Source organism: Loxodonta africana, chromosome 14 (genome assembly GCF_030014295.1).
Source record: "Loxodonta africana isolate mLoxAfr1 chromosome 14, mLoxAfr1.hap2, whole genome shotgun sequence".
NCBI classification, from domain to species: domain Eukaryota; kingdom Metazoa; phylum Chordata; class Mammalia; order Proboscidea; family Elephantidae; genus Loxodonta; species Loxodonta africana.
Window position 1 is genome coordinate 24422326 of NC_087355.1, and position 17750 is coordinate 24440075.

The 17750-nt window shown below is 36.8% G+C and overlaps 1 protein-coding gene across 19 annotated transcripts in view; it reads right to left on the reverse strand.

Annotated features, from left to right (window-relative positions):
* The window catches only part of STAU2 (staufen double-stranded RNA binding protein 2), a 362398-nt gene that overhangs the window by 310540 nt on the left and 34108 nt on the right, over positions 1 to 17750 (reverse strand). For 5 of the 19 annotated variants that reach the window (XM_064267827.1, XM_064267825.1, XM_064267826.1 and 2 more), the window contains one exon: positions 7704 to 7834. The exons of 6 other annotated variants lie outside the window; for them this stretch is intronic. In XM_064267827.1, the coding sequence (XP_064123897.1) occupies positions 7704 to 7817 (114 nt within the window). In that variant the 5' untranslated portion in view covers positions 7818 to 7834. Of the gene's footprint in view, positions 1 to 6848; positions 6955 to 7703; positions 7850 to 17750 lie in introns of those variants that run through there. 8 more of the 19 variants (XM_064267841.1, XM_064267829.1, XM_064267828.1 and 5 more) reach the window with 3 other exon arrangements.

Here is a 17750-nt window from a genome sequence, read left to right on the forward strand (position 1 = left end):
AAATACTGCTAATCATTGAAGTTCTATTTTTGGGAATGTTTGAAAGTTTTCATAATAACTTAAAATAAAAATCTTGAGAAGTTGGTGGGCTTCATAATGCATGTCATGAGACTGAGCTCCTACGGGTAGGATATGCTTTTTTTTTTTTTAAACATATTTCTAGTCGGAATAGCACCTGTCACATAGTAAATACTCAATAGGTATTTTACCGAAGCCTTTTTAAGAATTCTATATACTACTACTAACAAGCAATGATATATTTATTTGGGAACTAGCAACATTAACATAACTCTTAAAAATTTACAAATAGTTACTCCATTATACCACATTAGAACAGGTATTGTGTTCTTCATTTTACAGATGAAAAAACTGAGATTAGTTGCTCAAGGCCACACGAGCTGGGCAATGTAGGGCAAAGATCAAACGTGACAAGCCTAGCCAGGATTCAGGAAAAAAAGAAAAGCAAGAAAGATTACTTGGCTTCAAGGCCACTGGGGGGTGCTGCCTCTCTCAAGGACATGCACTCCAAAGAAACCTTTTCCAAGTTCCAAACCTCGTGCAGCTTTCTTAACATTTCTTAAAATTTAGTCATTGTCTTAGTTATCTAGTGCTGCTGTAATAGAAATACCACAGGGGACGGCTTTAACAAACAGAAATTTATTCTCTCACAGTTGAGGAGGCTTGAAGTCCAAGTTCAGTGCACCGGCTCCAAGGGAATGCTTTCTCTCTGTGTCATTTCTGAGGGAAGGTTCTTGTCATCAATCTTCCCCTAGTCTAGGAGTTTGTCAGCACAGGGACCCCAGGTTTGAAGGGCGCGCTCCCTCCCAGCTCTTGTTTCCTGGTGGTATGAAGTCCCTTGCCACTCTGCTGGCTTCTCTTTTGTATCTCAAAAGAAATTGACTCAAAATATAGCCTAATCCTGTAGATTGAGTCTGCCTCATTAACATAACTACCTTTAATCCTGCTTAATTAACATCACAGAGGTTAGGATTTATAACACACAGGATAATCACATCAGATCACAAAATGAAGAACAATCACACAATACTGGGAATCATGGCCTAGCCAAGTTTACACACGTTTTTGGGGGACACAATTCAATCCATAACAGTTATGCATATTAACAACTTAACAAAATTAAGGATTAGGAGAAGACGTTATTTTATGACATTCCTAGCTCTCTTCCTTATACTCTGAATTGTAACAGCCTTTTTTTTAGATTTGAGAAAATAAAAACAAACAGGAAATCCATAGAAAAAATAAATAACTGTATATAGCTGCCTAGGAGGTACAGCGATATTGTAACAACTCACATTAATATACCCATTGCCATCGGGTTGATTCCAATTCACAGAGACCCTACAGGACAGAGGAGAACTGTCTCATAGGGTTTCCAAGGTGCAGCTGGTGGATTTGAACTGCTGACTTTTTGGTCAGCAGCTCTTAACCACTGTGCCACCAGGACTCCACATTAATATAAGGTATACTAAATTATTTCAGAGTTCAATTGAAGAGTAAGAAGAAAAACCAAAGATGACAAGGCAAACAGTATAAAAATTATTTTTTACTTATGGTCATATTTCAAAAGTTGCCATAATAAATGAATTAAAGCAACACTGCAGGGTACTAGATAAACACACGAAAATCACTGTGTTTCAACAAGCTGGAAGGGAAATTAAGAGAACAATTCCATTACAATAGCATCTAGGGAATAAAATAACCTAGGAATAAATTTAACAAGGGAGATGAAAGACTTGTACACTGAAAACTGAAAGAAATTAAAGACCAAAATAAATGAAAGAATCCTGTAGTCACGGATTAGAAGACTTAATATTGTTAAGATGTTAATAGTACCCCAAAGTGATCTACTGATTCAACATAATCCCTATCAAAATTCTTTTTTTTGTAGAAATGGAAAAGCCAATCCTCAAACTCATACGGAGTTACAAGGGATCCCAAAAGGCCAAAACAATCTTGAAGAACAACAAGTAGGAAGACCCACACTTCCCAATTTTAAAACCTACTATAAAGCTACAGTAATCGAAACAATCTGATACTACTTTAAGCATACATATATAGACTAAATGAATAGAACTGAGAGCTCTGAAACAAATCCATACATCCTTTGGTCAACTCTTTTAACAAGGGTGCCCAGTCCATTCAATGAAGAAAGAATAATCTCTATAGTAATTGGTGCTGGGATACCCAGATCTCCACATGCAAAATAATGAAGTTGGACCCATATCTCACACCTCATATGAAAATTTACTCAAAATAGACCTATTACCTAAATAAAAGAACTAAGCCCATAAAACACAGGGTTTATTGAGACCTTGTTTTTGACAATGGATTTTTAGATATGACACCAGAAGCACAAACAGCAAAGGACAAAGCAGATGAACTGAACTGCATCAAAATTAAAAACTTGTACATCAAGGACTGTAACAATGAAGTGACAAGACAACCTACAGACTAGAAGAAAATATCTGGGAGCTATGTGTCAGATAAGGATTTAATATCCAGAATATATAAAGAACTCCTACAACTCAACAACAAAAGGAAAAACAACCCAAGTAAAAAGTGGGCAAAGGATATGAACAGACATTTCTCCAAAGAAGATATACAATTAGCCAATAAGCACATGATGCTCAACACCATTAACCATTAGAGAAATGGAAATCAAAACCACAATGAGATGCCACTTCATATCCATTAGGGTGGCTATTATCAGAAAAACTGAAAATAACAAGTGCTGACAAAGACATGAAGAAACTGGAACCTTCATGCACTGCTGGTGAGAAGACAAAATGGCACCAACAGTTTGGGGGCTCCTCAAAAAGTTAAACATAGAGTTATTACATGATCTAGCAATTCTACTCTAGATATATATACAAAAGCATTAAAAGCAGGAACTCAAACATACTTGGACACCACTGATCACTGCAGCACTATTCACAATAGCCAAATGGTGGAAACCCAAATGTCCATCAACAGATGAAGGGATACACAAAATGTTGTACATACATACAATGGAATATTATTCAGCCATAAAGAGAAATGAAGTTCTGATATCTGCTACAACATGAATGAACCCTGAAAATACGCTAAGTGAAATAAGTCAGATACAAAAGGATAAACATTGTATGATCTCACTTATATGAACTATCTAGAAGAGCCAAATGCATATATAAAGACTAGTGGTTACCAAGGGCTGGCAGGGGGCAAAGAAATGGGGAGTTACTGCTTAAGGGGTGCTGGGTTTCTGTTTTGGGTGATGAGAAACATTTGGAAACAGACAGTAGTGACAGTTGCACAACATAGTAAATGTAATTAACGTTAGTAAATTACACACTTAAAAAATGGTTAAAACGACAATATTTCTGTTATATATATTTTACCACGATAAAATAAAAAAAAATAAAAAGTTGCCGTAAGTTGTTCAGATTCTGTGAAACTTTATGGAGGAAAAAGAAAAGCATGCACACATAAGGTAGGTCATTATTTCCCACCAAGAAGTCTGCATAAGAAGACAATTCCACACCTTGCTCAAAACACTAAATCTCTACACTAGTATTTCTCACCTCTGGCTGCACATTTGAGTCATTTGAGAGTTTTAAAAACATTCTAATGCCTGGGCCTCAACCCCGGCAAATTAAATTAGAATTTCTAGGGGTAAAACTGAGAATAAGTATTTCTTGACACTCTCCTGGTGATCTGCATAAACCATCAAGGTTGAGGATCACTGCTGTAGGCATTTATATATGTACATACGTATTTTCTTGGGACAATAACCAATTACATGGCAAATCACATATGTACACAAACACACAGAGAGAGAGAGATACAGGCAGTGCGCAGCTTACAAATGTCTGACTTACGGTCAACCGGTACTTAAGAATGGACTGCCATAAAGCCTATTATATTAAAAACTTGAGTTAATTACAATGGTTCATAATAACGAATGCATGCGCTACTCTGTGACACTCATGAAAACATTACATGATTTGGAAGTGTTTCTTAAGTGTTTTATAAACATAAAAAAAAAAACATAGGAAGGTAAAATATATACTATATCTAAGAAAAAGAGTTGACTAACTGACGCTAAAAAAGAACTATATGTACCTGTTCCAACTTACCTACAAAACTCACTTAACGACTTAGGATCTGATCTCATTCACAATTCAGGGACCGCCTGTAACTATACTGGCCATCTAACTGGTTAATGTGCAAAAAAAAAATTAATGAGTTGTGACTAGGTTCAAGCTTTTCTTGACAGAAATAATCATTTATTTCATTAAAATACATTTATGCCTCACTTAAAGCCACTGGTAGACACATATGAATGAAAATTACTTTTGTTTTTTGTAAGAGGATCCAGCCTTAGCACACAATGTATTAATAGCCATAATTAAGGAATAAGATCTTACTTATACTCATTATTCTCATTCAAAAATATGCAAATTAGTCTTCACTCTTTAAAAAAGCGTGAGTTATAGGCTAAATGGAGCCCTGGTGGCATAGTGGTTAAGAGCTCGGCTGCTAACCAAAAGGTCAGCAGTTCGAATCCACCAGCTGCTCCTTGGAAACTCTATGGGGCAGCTCTACTCTGTCCTATAAGGTCACTATGCGTCAGAATCAATTTGACAGCAAAGGGTTTGTTGTTTTTTTTTTTTAATTAGACATCTAAGGAGAGATGATTAGCAGGATGTGAAAAGAATACAAAATACTCAGAAGAGTGCAAATAGTTCAACATGATTAAGGGCAAGAGTGGGTATGAAAGAGTCAGGATAAATGGCTGGACAGGTAGACGATGGCCACACCACTTTCTCTGCTAATGCAAGAACTAACAGTACCATAGATATACAATGCTAGAATATAGCGGAGAGCTCTGAGCTGGAGACATAAATACAAGAGTATCAGCATGCAGATGTTATTTAAAGCTATGTGATCACCAAGGGAAGAAGTCAAGAAGGTGAGGAAAAGAGGTACAAGGTCTGAGCACTGGGGCACTCCAACATCAAAACATCTTGAGATAAGAAAAATCCATCAAAGGACACTTATAAATTGTGGTTAGTGAAATAATTGAAAAACCAGAGAGCACAGTGTCTTGGAAGCCAAATGAAAAAAACATTTCAGCAAGAAGGAGTATCGATGCACTATATCAAATGCCACTGATAGACCAAGTAATATGAGGATTGACAACCGACCGTTGTATTTAACACCAGGTCACTGGTGGCCTTCATCAGGCAAGTTTTGATGGAGTAGTGGGAGCAAAAGCCTGAATGGAGAGAAAATGGGATAAGAACTGGAAACAGTAGTATGAACAACTCTTTTAAGAAGCTTTGTGGTGAAGAAGAGAGGAGAAATGAGGTAATAACTGGAATAGGGAGTAGGATCAAGAATTTTTTTTTTAAGATGGGAAAATAGTAACATATTTGTATGTTAATCAGAATGATCCATTGGGGGAGAAACTGAAGATATAGGGAAGGTAGGGAAGAAAAAAAAAGGAAGGGTAAGAAAAATGGGGTAGGGAAAGGGAGAAAACAGGCAAGGGAGGCAGAGCTAGGCTAGAGGAATGTCCTTGAATAGATGAAAGGTCTAGTACACAAACAGAGGAGTTGTCCTCTACAGGCAGTTCATTCATAATTCAGAAGGGAAGGTAGAGTTTGGATTTGGGGTTGGAATTCTGTCGAGCAAGTATTTCTAGCCAAAAGGGGGCAAGAGAACTGAGGGAACATGCAAGAATTCACATGCATGTGGAATTTAATCTGGGTAAGGGACTATGTGAGAACTGAGGGACATGAGAAATCTAATCAATGGGTTTTAAATTCCAGTGGTGTGGAAGAATTGCTGAAATCAAACCATTAGAGGGAATGAACCAGAATATTAGGAGATAAGTGTAAGAGGGATGCTTAAAATTAAAATTATGGAGAGTCTCATAGTTATTAGTAATGATAAGGTCAAGAATAGGATCACAGTACCGAGTGGCTAAAGGGGAGTCAAGGGCAAGATAATTGGAGAAAGTCAAGTAACTGAATGTTGGAGCAATCACCTATTTAGGCAAAAAAAAAAAAAAAATCACCATAAATTAACAGGAGTGTTGGAAAGAGTGAAAGTAAGCCATGAAAAACACGGTGGAATCACCCAGGGGTCCCTCGATGACCAAGATGAGACGTGGGTGAACAGTCTGATGACATGAAATACAAAGATGGAGGATTATATCCAGGAAGAATACCTGGAATTCGCAGTAAGAAGAAGGGAGGACATATGCTAGAGGAACCAGAAAGTACAGGAGAGCAAAATATACACCTTAAGTAAGCTCAGTCTAGCACAAGAATAATGACCAACATATATCTTTGTTCTACAACTTGGTGAGGACTAAAACTGAGAAAGGTCCTGCTGGAGTCCCAGTGGAAGGATCAGAGGTTTCACAGAATTTTGGAAGGTGTGATATGTGAGGTGAGTATTCAAAAATGAATAAGGACAAAAGGACCTTCAAGGCAGACAAAACACTACCACATAGGCAAAGGCAGACAGATGTGACAAGAACACGAAAAATTCGGAGAAATGCAAACAGTTCAAAATGATTAAGGACAAGAGTAGGTATGAAAAGTCAGAATAAATGGCTGGACAGGTAGACAACAGCCCCATCATTTTCTCTGCTAATGCAAAAACAAGCAATACCATCAACAAATCAAAGTATTGCCCATAAATCCTTCATAAAAGCTTCTAAAAGAGAACAAAATTGACTGATCTTAGGTTTTTCCTTAGAAGGAGGTGGCAATAAACAATAATATAACCCAAAAACCAATTGCTTTATGAAGAAGGATTAATCTGGATTAACCAACCCTCAGAGAATCAAACAGCAACAATTGTGATGACAGTGCAGGACCAGGCAATGTTTCATTCTGTTATATAAAAGGTCACTATGAGGTGGAACCAAATCGACAGCACCTAACAACAATAACAACAGAGAATCAATAACTTCCACAGATCTATCTACAAAAATTTATGATCATCAGCGTAACCTCTAACTTTCAATACTAAAAATTTGCCAAGGAAAATTATGCATAACGGAGATTTTTCAAGCAGATGAATCAAACTATACGATGTACTAGTTGTAGGCTGCCTTGCAACATGTACATATGTAACATATGTGTATGGCTATATATGAATATGAATTGCTTTTCCATTAAAAAGAACAATATTGTATGTGAATGTATGGGTAATAACAACAATGATATAGTCAACTTTCATAAAGAACACATCTTGGAATTTAACATCACTTTGGAAAAGAATGTCTCACTATGTAAAGACAGGTGTATTTTTACTCTGTCCCCATTTTTACTTTTAGCAGCTGTGATTTAACCGAAAGAGCACTGTACTTGGGAGTCAAAGCACACATATTCAAGTGCTCACCCTGGCACTTACCAACTATGTGACCATAGGTAAGTCACCTAACTTTTCTGTGTTTGAGTTTCTTAATTTATAAAATGGAAATTAAAAATCCATATCCCATGTGGTTTTGTTAAGATTTTGTGAAGAACATTACAGACTTCAAAATATTATTACTACAGAACTAAAAGCCTTCAGGCCATCCACTATTCCCCCTCTTCCCAGAAATAAAGCACAATTAAAACCTGAAATTATAAAGCTGATAGAGTTTGATAAGTATGTCTCACCACCTCTCTTCAAAACCTTACCTTCGAATGAGCAGGCCCTCTTTCATTCAGAAGTTTATACTGAGGTTGGACTCTATTGAAACGGGCTAACTCATTTACCAGACACATTGGAGTTTTCTCTTTGGGGTTAGCCATTTTATCTTGGAGAGAAGCTGCAAATAAAAAAGCTGTAAAATTTTTGTGAAGAATGACTTTACAAAATGGAGAAAAACTAGTTTTGACTTTTCAGAGTGAAGTCACATTGCACATTTGGATTAAATAATTTTCATGAATGTTGTGTAAAAATACTAAATCATATAATATCTCCTACTACATGAAGCAGAAATATATATCACATATAAAATAATACATTAAGGTTACTTTTTTCCTAAGTACCTAGCTTGATATATATACCATATATGTGTATAAATAATAAATATAAAATATACATAACAGCATGCTTAAAGAGTTTTAAATAACCTAAGATTACAATGTCTAATTTATCCTGTAAAGTTTCCTGTCCACTCAAAAATTTTTAGCATAAACACATAATTTTCCTGATTCTTCTTACTATAAAATTTTGTCTGCCTTTTTTATCATTTGATCTTCTTTTTTTCTTCCTTTGCATTTTGAGGCAGCATGTTAGTAGAAAAAGCTCTAGACTTGGGAAGTCAAATCCTAAAGTGTAAGTCATAGCTCTTCCAATTACTATTTTTGGTAACCCTAAGCAAACTGCAAATTAAGGAGCTCTGGTGGCACAGTGGTGGTTAAGAGCTCGGCTGCTAACCAAAAGGTCAGCAGTTCAAATCTACTACCTACTCCTTGGAAACACTATGGGACAGTTCTACTCTGTTCTATAGGGTTGCTATGAGTCAGAACTGACTCGATAGTAACGGGGTTTTTGTTTTTGTTTTGTTTTTTAAAGCAAATTAAGCTTCCTTTTCCTTTTTGGTTTTTTAACGAAATTCTGAAACTGAGAAGTAGAAACAGTAATTTAACAAATGCCCATGTACCTACCACCCAGAACTGAAAATTGTTAACACTTCCCATGACTGCTTTGCTTAGAAAAGTAGTATTACATTTAAGTTCCCTTTATCTTTTCCATAAACTATCACTTTTTATTTTTTTATTATCCCTTTATGAATTCAGAATGCATATATGTATAACTGTGAACACTTTTTTATATGTGGTTTTGTATTCACACAAATAGTATTACAATGAACACATCATTTTCACAACTTTTTTTGAGATCTTATATCCACCTAGTTCATTACTTTTAGCTGTGATAATCTCTATCACAACACTGAACCACAGTTTACCTACTCCCCTAATGATGGACATACATATCGTTTGCAATTCTTTACTCTTACAAGCGAGAACACGCTGCCAAAAGGCTCTCAAAATAATTGCACCAAACTACCTTCACCTGGCAGCATGAGGCTCCCCATTTCCCTCATCCTTGAAAACATGCAGCATGGTCAGATACTTTAATTTTTATTAGCATGATGGCTGAAAAATGGTATTCCACCATTGTCTAACTTGCATTAAAACAAGACGGTTATCTTCTGATACGTTATTTGACCTCTTCTGTGAACTGCTTCTTTCCCTTTTTTGGTTATTTTATGTAATGTATTATTTATCAACCCTTTCTTCTAGGTTTTGTGATTTTTGTGCCTTGTTTAAGAAAGCGTTCTCTAACCTGCAAGGTCTTAATGATTTTTACTTAAACTTACTAAGCTTCTTATTCTGTATCTTTAAAAAAAGAAAGTAATGAATCAATCCTACTTAATTCAGAGAGTTGTTGTGAGGTGAATATTTAATGGTTAACAGTGCATGGCAGTTTTCTAAACTATACCAGCAAATATAAGGTATTATTATGGCTTCAGAATATTTTAATTGTTAAATTACGCTAGATTGTTATATTTTCCCTTCATCTCACGTACAATTTTTAAATGTTTTTTACTGTTTCTTTTCTCTCCCATAAATGAGTGCCAAAAAAATAAGTTTTTTTCTTAATCTAAGCATAAAATACGCAAGTAAATTACTTCCTGCTCAGTTAAACTATAGTCACAATGTATGTAGAATACACAAAGCAATGGAAAAACCTGGCTTTTGGAAACTCATCTACAAACTTTCTATGACAAGGTTTAACGTAGAAAATCATTATCTTCTGAATTTTAGTACTCTTGACAGGCCCAATAATTTGGTACAATGACTTCATCATGATCATTATAATTAGGGACCTATTTTGTGAGAAAACTACATAAATACCTTGTGAGAGGTAAAAAGAATCAGAATCTAAGCAACCAACTCTAGGATCAATACAGCTGGAAGTTGATTCTACAATTAAACCACACCCAGTGGCTTGGAAGCTCCCCAACCCCCAAAAACTAGTAATTATTATTTTGGGGGACAACACAAAAAAAACAAAGTAATTTCAGAGACATTTGAAGAAGCCTGCCTTTTTCTTTATTGCATTGTGTATCACTCAAATAAACATTTTATAAATTGTTCCATTCAATTCAAAAATTCAATAGTCATGTAAAACATGAAGCGTGACCTGAGGCTATACAATCAGTTTAGCTTCTTGAAATACTCAAGTGCAACACATAGCACATCTGCTTGAACATAAAAAGCAAAACCAGAGTAAAAATGAGTTAAAAATAATATTAAAGTCTGGTAAAAATCACCCAATAAGTGCATCACAATGGAACAGCTGCTGCTTATACTGCTATTGTGCAATTTTCCTAACTCAGTAACGCTGCATATCATCTGTTCTAAAGGAAAAAATATTAGGAGAATAAGGAGGTATAATGCGAAAATTTCATAGTATGAAAAATTTTAATAGCAAATGATTAAAATATATTAAAATGTACTTAAAATTGTGATTTTATAGCTATGTGAACTACTTGCTAAGAAAATAAGATCTAAATCATTTAAAGAAAGTGCTAGTAATATGGCATTAACCTCATATTCCATTAATTTTGACGCTCTGCTTCATAAAAGTAACATAAATACCATAAAACTTCTTTATTTTATCGTGCTTCAGGTGAAAGTCTACAGCGCAAATTAGATTCTCACTCAAAAGTTTATATACAAGTTGTTTTGTGACATTGATTGCAATCCCCACAAATGTGTCAAGCACTCTCTCCCTTTGCCTTTACACTCTGGATTCCGCATGTCTATTCCTGCAGTTGTCCTGTCACTTCCTGCCTTCTCCTCATGGCATTTGGACAGGTGTTGTCCATTTGATCTCATATACTTGACTGAACTAAGCACATTCCCCACTTGGTGGCGTAGTGGTTAAAGAGCTCGGCTGCTAACCAAAACAATGGCAGTCTGAATCCACTAGCCACTCCCTGGAAAGCCCACAGGGCAGTTCTACCCTGTCCTATAGGGTTTCTATGAGTTGGAATCAACAGGAGGGCGCGTAATCTTCAGCTGAAAGGTGGACTTCGGGAACAGCTTCAGTCCTATGTTAGCAGGGTGTCCGGGAGCCATTGTCTTGGGGGTTCCTCCACTGTGTCAAGACCAGTAAGTCTGGTCTTTTTCTGTGAAAATTTCAATTTTTTTCTACATTTTTCTCCCGCTCTATCCAGGGCCCTCTCCTGTGATCCCTGTCAGAGCCATCAGTGGTGGTAACCTGGCACGACCTAGTTCTTCTGGGCTCAGGCTGGTGGAAGCTGGTGGAGGCTGTGGTTCAGGTGGCCCATTAGGCCTTAGGACTAATATTTTCCTTGCGTCTTTGGTTTTCTTCATTCTCCTTTGCTCTGGATGGGATAGGACCAATAGATGTAACTTAGATGGCACTTGAAAGCTTTTAAGACCCCAGACACTACTCACCAAAGTAGGATGTACAACATTTTCTTTACGAATTATGTTATGCCAATTGACTTAGATGTTCCCTGAGCCCTCAACCTCAGTAACTCTGTCCCTCAAGGTGTTTGGATGTGTCTAGGAAGCTACTATGACTTTGTCTTGGTCAGGCTGTGCTGATTTCCCCTATATTGTGTGCTGTCTTTACCTTCTTTAAAGTTAACACTTGTCTACTATCTAGTTAGTGATTTTACCTCCACATCCCTCCTCTCCCTCATAATCATCAAAGATTGTTTCTTTCTATGTGTAAACATTTTCTTGGGTTTCTATAATGGTGGTCTCATACAATATTTGTTCTTTTGTGATTGACTTATTTCACTCAGCACAATGCCCTCCAGATGCATCTATGTTGTGAGATGGTTCACAGATTCATCGTTGTTCTTTATTGCTGTGTAATATTCCATTGTATGTATGCACCATAATTTGTTTATCCATTCATCTGTTGATGAGCACTTAAGTTGTTTCCATCTTTTTGCTATTGTGAATAATGATGCAATGAACATGGGTGCATATGTCTGTTTGTGTGACAGCTCTTATATCTCTAGGATATATTCCTCGGAGTGGGATTGCTGGATCATATGGTACTTCTATTTCTAGCTTTTTAAGGAAGTAACATATCATTTTCCATAGTAGTTGTACCATTTTACATTCCCATCAGTGCATAAGAGTTCCAATCTCCCCACAACCTCTCCAACATTTTTTTTTATTATTATTAATGCCAGTAATGTTTGGGTGAGATGGTATCTCACTGTAGTTTTGATTCCCATTTTTCTGATGGACAACAATCATGAACATTTCCTCATGTGTCTGTGGGCACACTGAATGTTTTCTTTGATGAAGTGTCTGTTCATATCCTTAGCCCATTTTTTAATCAGCTTATTTGTCTTTTTGTTACTGAGGTGTTGAAATGTTCTATAGATTTTAGAGGTCAGACCCACGTTGGATATGTTGTAGCGAAAATTTTTCCCAGTCTGTAGGTTTTCTTTTTACTTTTTTGGTTAAGTCTTTTGACAAGCCTAAGTGTTTGATTTTTAGGAGCTTCCAGTTACCAGTTTATCTTCTGGTGCTTGTGTATTGTTAGTTACAGTTTGTATTCTATTTATGTCATGATTAGGGCCATTAGTGCTGTCCCTACTTTTTCTTCAATGATCTTTAAGTTTTACACTTAGGTCTTTGATCCATTTAGAGTAGTTTTTGTATTATGGTGTGAGGAGTGGGTCCTGTTTCATTTTTTTTAAAGACAGATTTCCTGTTTTGCCAACACCATTTGTTAAAAAGACTGTCTTTTTCCCCATTTAACAGACTTTGGTCCTTCGTCAACTATCAGCTAACCATAGGTGGACTGATTTACATCTGTGCTCTCAATTATGTTCCATTGGTCTGTGTGTCTGTCATTGTACCAGTACCAGGCTGTTTTGACTACCGTGGCTCTATAGTAGGCTCTGAGATCAGGTAGTGTGAGGGCTCCTACTGTTCTTTTTCTACAATCACACTTTGCTTATCCAGGGCCTCTTCCCACATTTTCAGAGAATACTGTTAGTATTTGGATCAGAATTGCATTATATCTGTACACTGCTTTGGGTAGAATTGACATTTTCACAATGTTTAGTTTTCCTGAATCCATGAGTACGGTATGTCTTTCCATTTATGTAGATCTCTTTTGGTTTCTTAGTGTTTTGTAATTTTCGTTGTGTAAGTCTTTTATGTTCCTGGTTAGATTTATTCCTAAGTATTTTATCTTTTTAGGGGCTATTATAAATGGAAATGGTCTCCTGATTTCCTTTTCAAAGTTCTCTTTGTTGGTATATAGGAACCCACCTGATTTTTGTATGTTGATCTTGTACCCTGCTGAATCTTCCTATTAGTTCCAGTAGTTTTTATGGAATCTTCGGGGTTCTCTATGTATAGGATCATATCATCTGTAAATAGGGATAGTTTTACTTCTTCCTTACCAATCTGGAAGCCCTTTATTTCCTCCTCTTGCCTTACCGCTCTAGGAGTGGTGATAAAAGCCATCCTTGCCTGGTTCCCATTCTCAGGGAGAATGCTTTCAGCCTCTCTCCAACGAGAATGACTTGTCTGTTGGTTTTGTATCGATGCCCTTTATTATGTTGAGGAATTTCCCTTCTATACCTATTTTATTGCGAGTTTTTATCAGGAATGGGTGTTGAACTTTATCAAATGCCTTTCGTGCATCAATTGAGATGACCACGTGATTTTTGATTTTCTACTGTTAAACCATCCTTGCATAACTGGTATGAATCTCACTTGGTCGTGGTATATTATTTCTTGATATGATGCTGAAGTTTACTGGCTAGCTGCTGAATTCTATTGGCTAGGGTTTTATTGAGAATTTTTGCATCTATATTCATGAGAGATATTGGTCTGAAACTTTGTTTTCATGGTGTCTTTGCCTGGCTTTGGTATCAGGGTTATGCTAGCTTCACAGAATGAATTCAGGATTCCTTCATTTTCTATGCTCTGAGATAGTTTGAGTAGTACTGGTGTGAGCTTTCCTCTGCATGTTTGGTAGAATTCTCCAGTGAAGCTGTCCAGGCCAAGGCTTTTTTTGTTAGGACTTTTTTCTATTACCTCTTCAATCTCTTCTCTTGTTATGGGTCTGCTCAGATTTTCTACCTCAGTTTGTGTTAGTTTAGGTAGGTACTCTGTTTTTTGAAATTTGTTCATTACTTCCAGGTTCTCATATTGCTTGGAGTAAAATTTTTAACAGTATTCTGTTATAATCCTTTTTATTTCAGTTGTATCTGCTGCAATGTCCTCCACCAAATTTCTTATTTGGATTATTTGCTTCCTCTTGTGCTTTTCTTTTGTCTGTTTGGCCACTGGTTTGTCGATTTTGTTGATCTTTTCAAATAACCAACTTTTGGTTTTGCTGATTCTCTCTACTGTTTCTCTATTCTCTATTTCATTTATTTCTGTGCTAATTTATTATTTCTTTTCTTCTGGTGCCTGTAGGCTTCTTTTGATATTCTCTATTTGTTCAAGTTGTAGAGCAAATGTTTTGATTTTTGCCAGTGCTTGTTTTTTGATGTGTACATTTATTGTTATAAACTGACCTCTGAGCACTGCATTTGCTCTGTCCCAAAGGTTTTGGTATGATGTATTCTCATTCTCATTTGGTTCTAGGAATTTTTTGATTCCCTCTTTGATTTCTTCTGTTACCCAGTTCTTCATAAGCAAGGTCTTAATCAGTTTCCAAGTATTTAGTTTTTCTCCTTGTTCATTCTGTTACTTATTTCTACTTTCATGGCATTGTGATCAGGGGAATGCTTTGTATTATTTTGTTTTGGGTTTCACCGAACATTGCTTTGTAGCCTAAAACGTGGTCTATTCTGGAGAATGTTCCATGTGTACTGGAAAAGAATGTATACTTCGCTGCTGTTGGATGAAGTGTTCTATATATGACCATGAGGTCAAGCTGGTTGATTTTGGCCTTTAGATAGCTCTTCTGTATTTTTCTTGAGTTTCCTTCTAGATGTTCTGTCTTTTATCGAGAGTGGTGTGTTGGTATTTCCTACTACTATTGTAGAACTATTTTTCTTTTCAGTGCTGTTAGAGTTTGGTTTATGTATTTTGGAGCCCTGATGCTGGGTGTGTAGATAGTTATTAAGGTTATGTCCTCTTGGTGGACAGTCCTTTTAATCATTATATAATGTCCTTCCTTGTCTTTTATGGTTGATTTTGCCTTAAATTCTATTTTATCTGAGATCAGCATTGCCGCTTTTACCCTTTTTTGGTTACTGTTTATTGAATATATTTTTTCCATCCTTTGATTTTTATATATTTATGTCTTTCTGTCTAAGGTGTGCCTCTTGTAGATAGCATATTGATGGGTCATGTTTCTTTATCCATTCTGCCACTCTGTCTCTTTACAGGCACATTTAAGCCATTTATATTCAGTGTGATTATTGACAGGTATGAATTTATTGCTGTCATGTTGGGTTTTATTTATTTATTTATTGTGGGTGCAGACGTTTTCTGTTCTTCTTACTTTCCTGTGCTGGGTTCCTTTTGTTTGTGGATTTTCTCTTCTTTTCTTTCAGTATTACAGATTTTGTCTTTACTGAGTATGTTTTTCTTCTGATGAGATCTGTTAACGTTCTCTGTGGTTACCTTGAAATTTACCCTCATCTTTCTATGTTTGAAACAGTGTTCTATTACTTGATATTGTCTTGATTTCTTCTCCATTTGAAAGTTCTACATTTATCCCGTTTATTCCCCCTTTTATTGCTCTGGCATCGTCATCTTTTACAGATTAACATCTCTGTTTCCCTGTTTAAGTCTTTTAGTTTCTTTTATTACTGAGAGTTCTTTACCTAGGTTGGTTATCTGGATGATGCAGTCCTGTGCCCTAGACTCCTGTTGGTTTCTGATGTTTGTTCTCTAACCGAAGGACATCCTTTAATATTTCTTGTAAGTTTTATAGGGTTTTTGCAAATTCCCTTAATTTCTGTTTATCTGGAAATGTCCTAATTTCACCATCATACTTGAGAGGGTTTTGCAGGATATATTGTTCTTGGCTAGCAGTTTTTTTTTTCTTTCTTTCTTTCAAGGTTTTATATTTGTCATCCCAATTCCTTCTTATCTGCATAGTTTCTGCCAAGTAATCAGAGTTTAGTCTTGTTTCCCCCTTTGTAACTGACTTTTTTACTAGAGCTGCTCTCATGATTCTTACTTTGCCTTTGGTTTTGGCCAGCATGATTGTGATATGTCTTGGTGACCTTCTTTTGGGGTCTATCCCGTATGGGATTTGTTGAGCTTCCTGAATGGTCATCTTTTTGTCTTTTATGATATTTAGAAAGTTTTCTGCAAGCAAATCTTCAACAATCTTTTCTCCATTTTCATTTTCTCCCCATTCTGGAACTCTGATCATGCACAAATTTTTGCTCTTTATTGTGCACCACGTAACTCTTAAGATTTTCTTTTTTTCAATTTTTCCTCAAAGTGGCACCCATGAATGTCTTCAATTTCATTGATTCTGTCTTCCATTCTTTCAAATTTGCTCCTAAAACCCCCTATTGAGTTGTCTATTTCTGAAATTCTGTTGTTCATCTTTTGGATTTCTAGTTGCTGTTTTTGTATGATTTCTAATTGTTCATTTTAACATTTTGCTCTTATATTACTTTCCTGAATTTTTCTATTGCTTTGTGTTTTCTTGATTTTAGCTATGTTTTCATTGGTTTTGTCTATGTTTTCATTGGTTTTGTCTAAGTTTTCCATGATTTTGTCTATTTTCCCCTTGGTTTTGTCTGTTTTCCTTGATCTCTTTCCTAATCTCCTGGAGACCCCTAAATATTAGTGTTTTGAATTCCACATCAGGTAGTTCCACCGACTTTTCTTTTACCAGAAGCTTACCTGATTCTTTATTTTGGTTACTTGCTGGAACCATCTTGTCCTGCTTTTTTATATGTTTTAATATTGTCTGCTATCTTCAAGACATGAAGGTATTATTTTCCTTATTTATTGATTTTATGTTCATTTATTTCATCCTGCTTTTTTGTTTTGTTAGGGCGGGTAGGCCAGGTATGCTTTGCCACTTGCTGGTCTGTGGGCGCAACAGCTCTCACCACCTTGTCCAGGTAGGCAGGACAGCAGCAGGGGGAGCTCACTTTGCTGTACCCTAGTTTGGTGGCATGGCTGAAGGTGGGCTGGGCAGGTGCTATCTGCCTCCTGAAGTTGATCTAGTGTTGTGGGAGCATGCACAGTTCCTCAACAGACAGGAAGGGGCGTCAGGGAGCGAGTGGTACAGGCTCACTTCATACTGTTCAGCAGCTGGTCAGGTGGCAGGAGAGGGGGCAGTGCAGGCATAACGCAGTGGCAGGCCCGAGTGCTGGGGATGCTCTAGCCACAGTGACATGGCAGGGCTGATAGGAAAGGGATAGTGGTATACAGGGCTAGGTGGGAGAAATAAAAAAGAGGAAAAAAAAAGAAAAGAAAAAGGGTAGCCAATGGCTGGGGGGTCGGGCGGTACTGGGGGCCAGTGGGAAGGGGGGGAGGTGATGTATGGGGCTAGGTGGGGGGAAGAACAGAAAGAAAGGAAGAAATGGCTGCATGGCAGAGGCCAGCTAGTGGGGACAAGGCAAACCCAGGGCCGGTAGGAAGGGGAAGTGGCTTAAGGGCTAGGTAGGAATGGGAAAGAAAGAAAAAAAAATTGCAGCACAGCGTAAGGTGGCGGATGGGAGCTAGATGAAC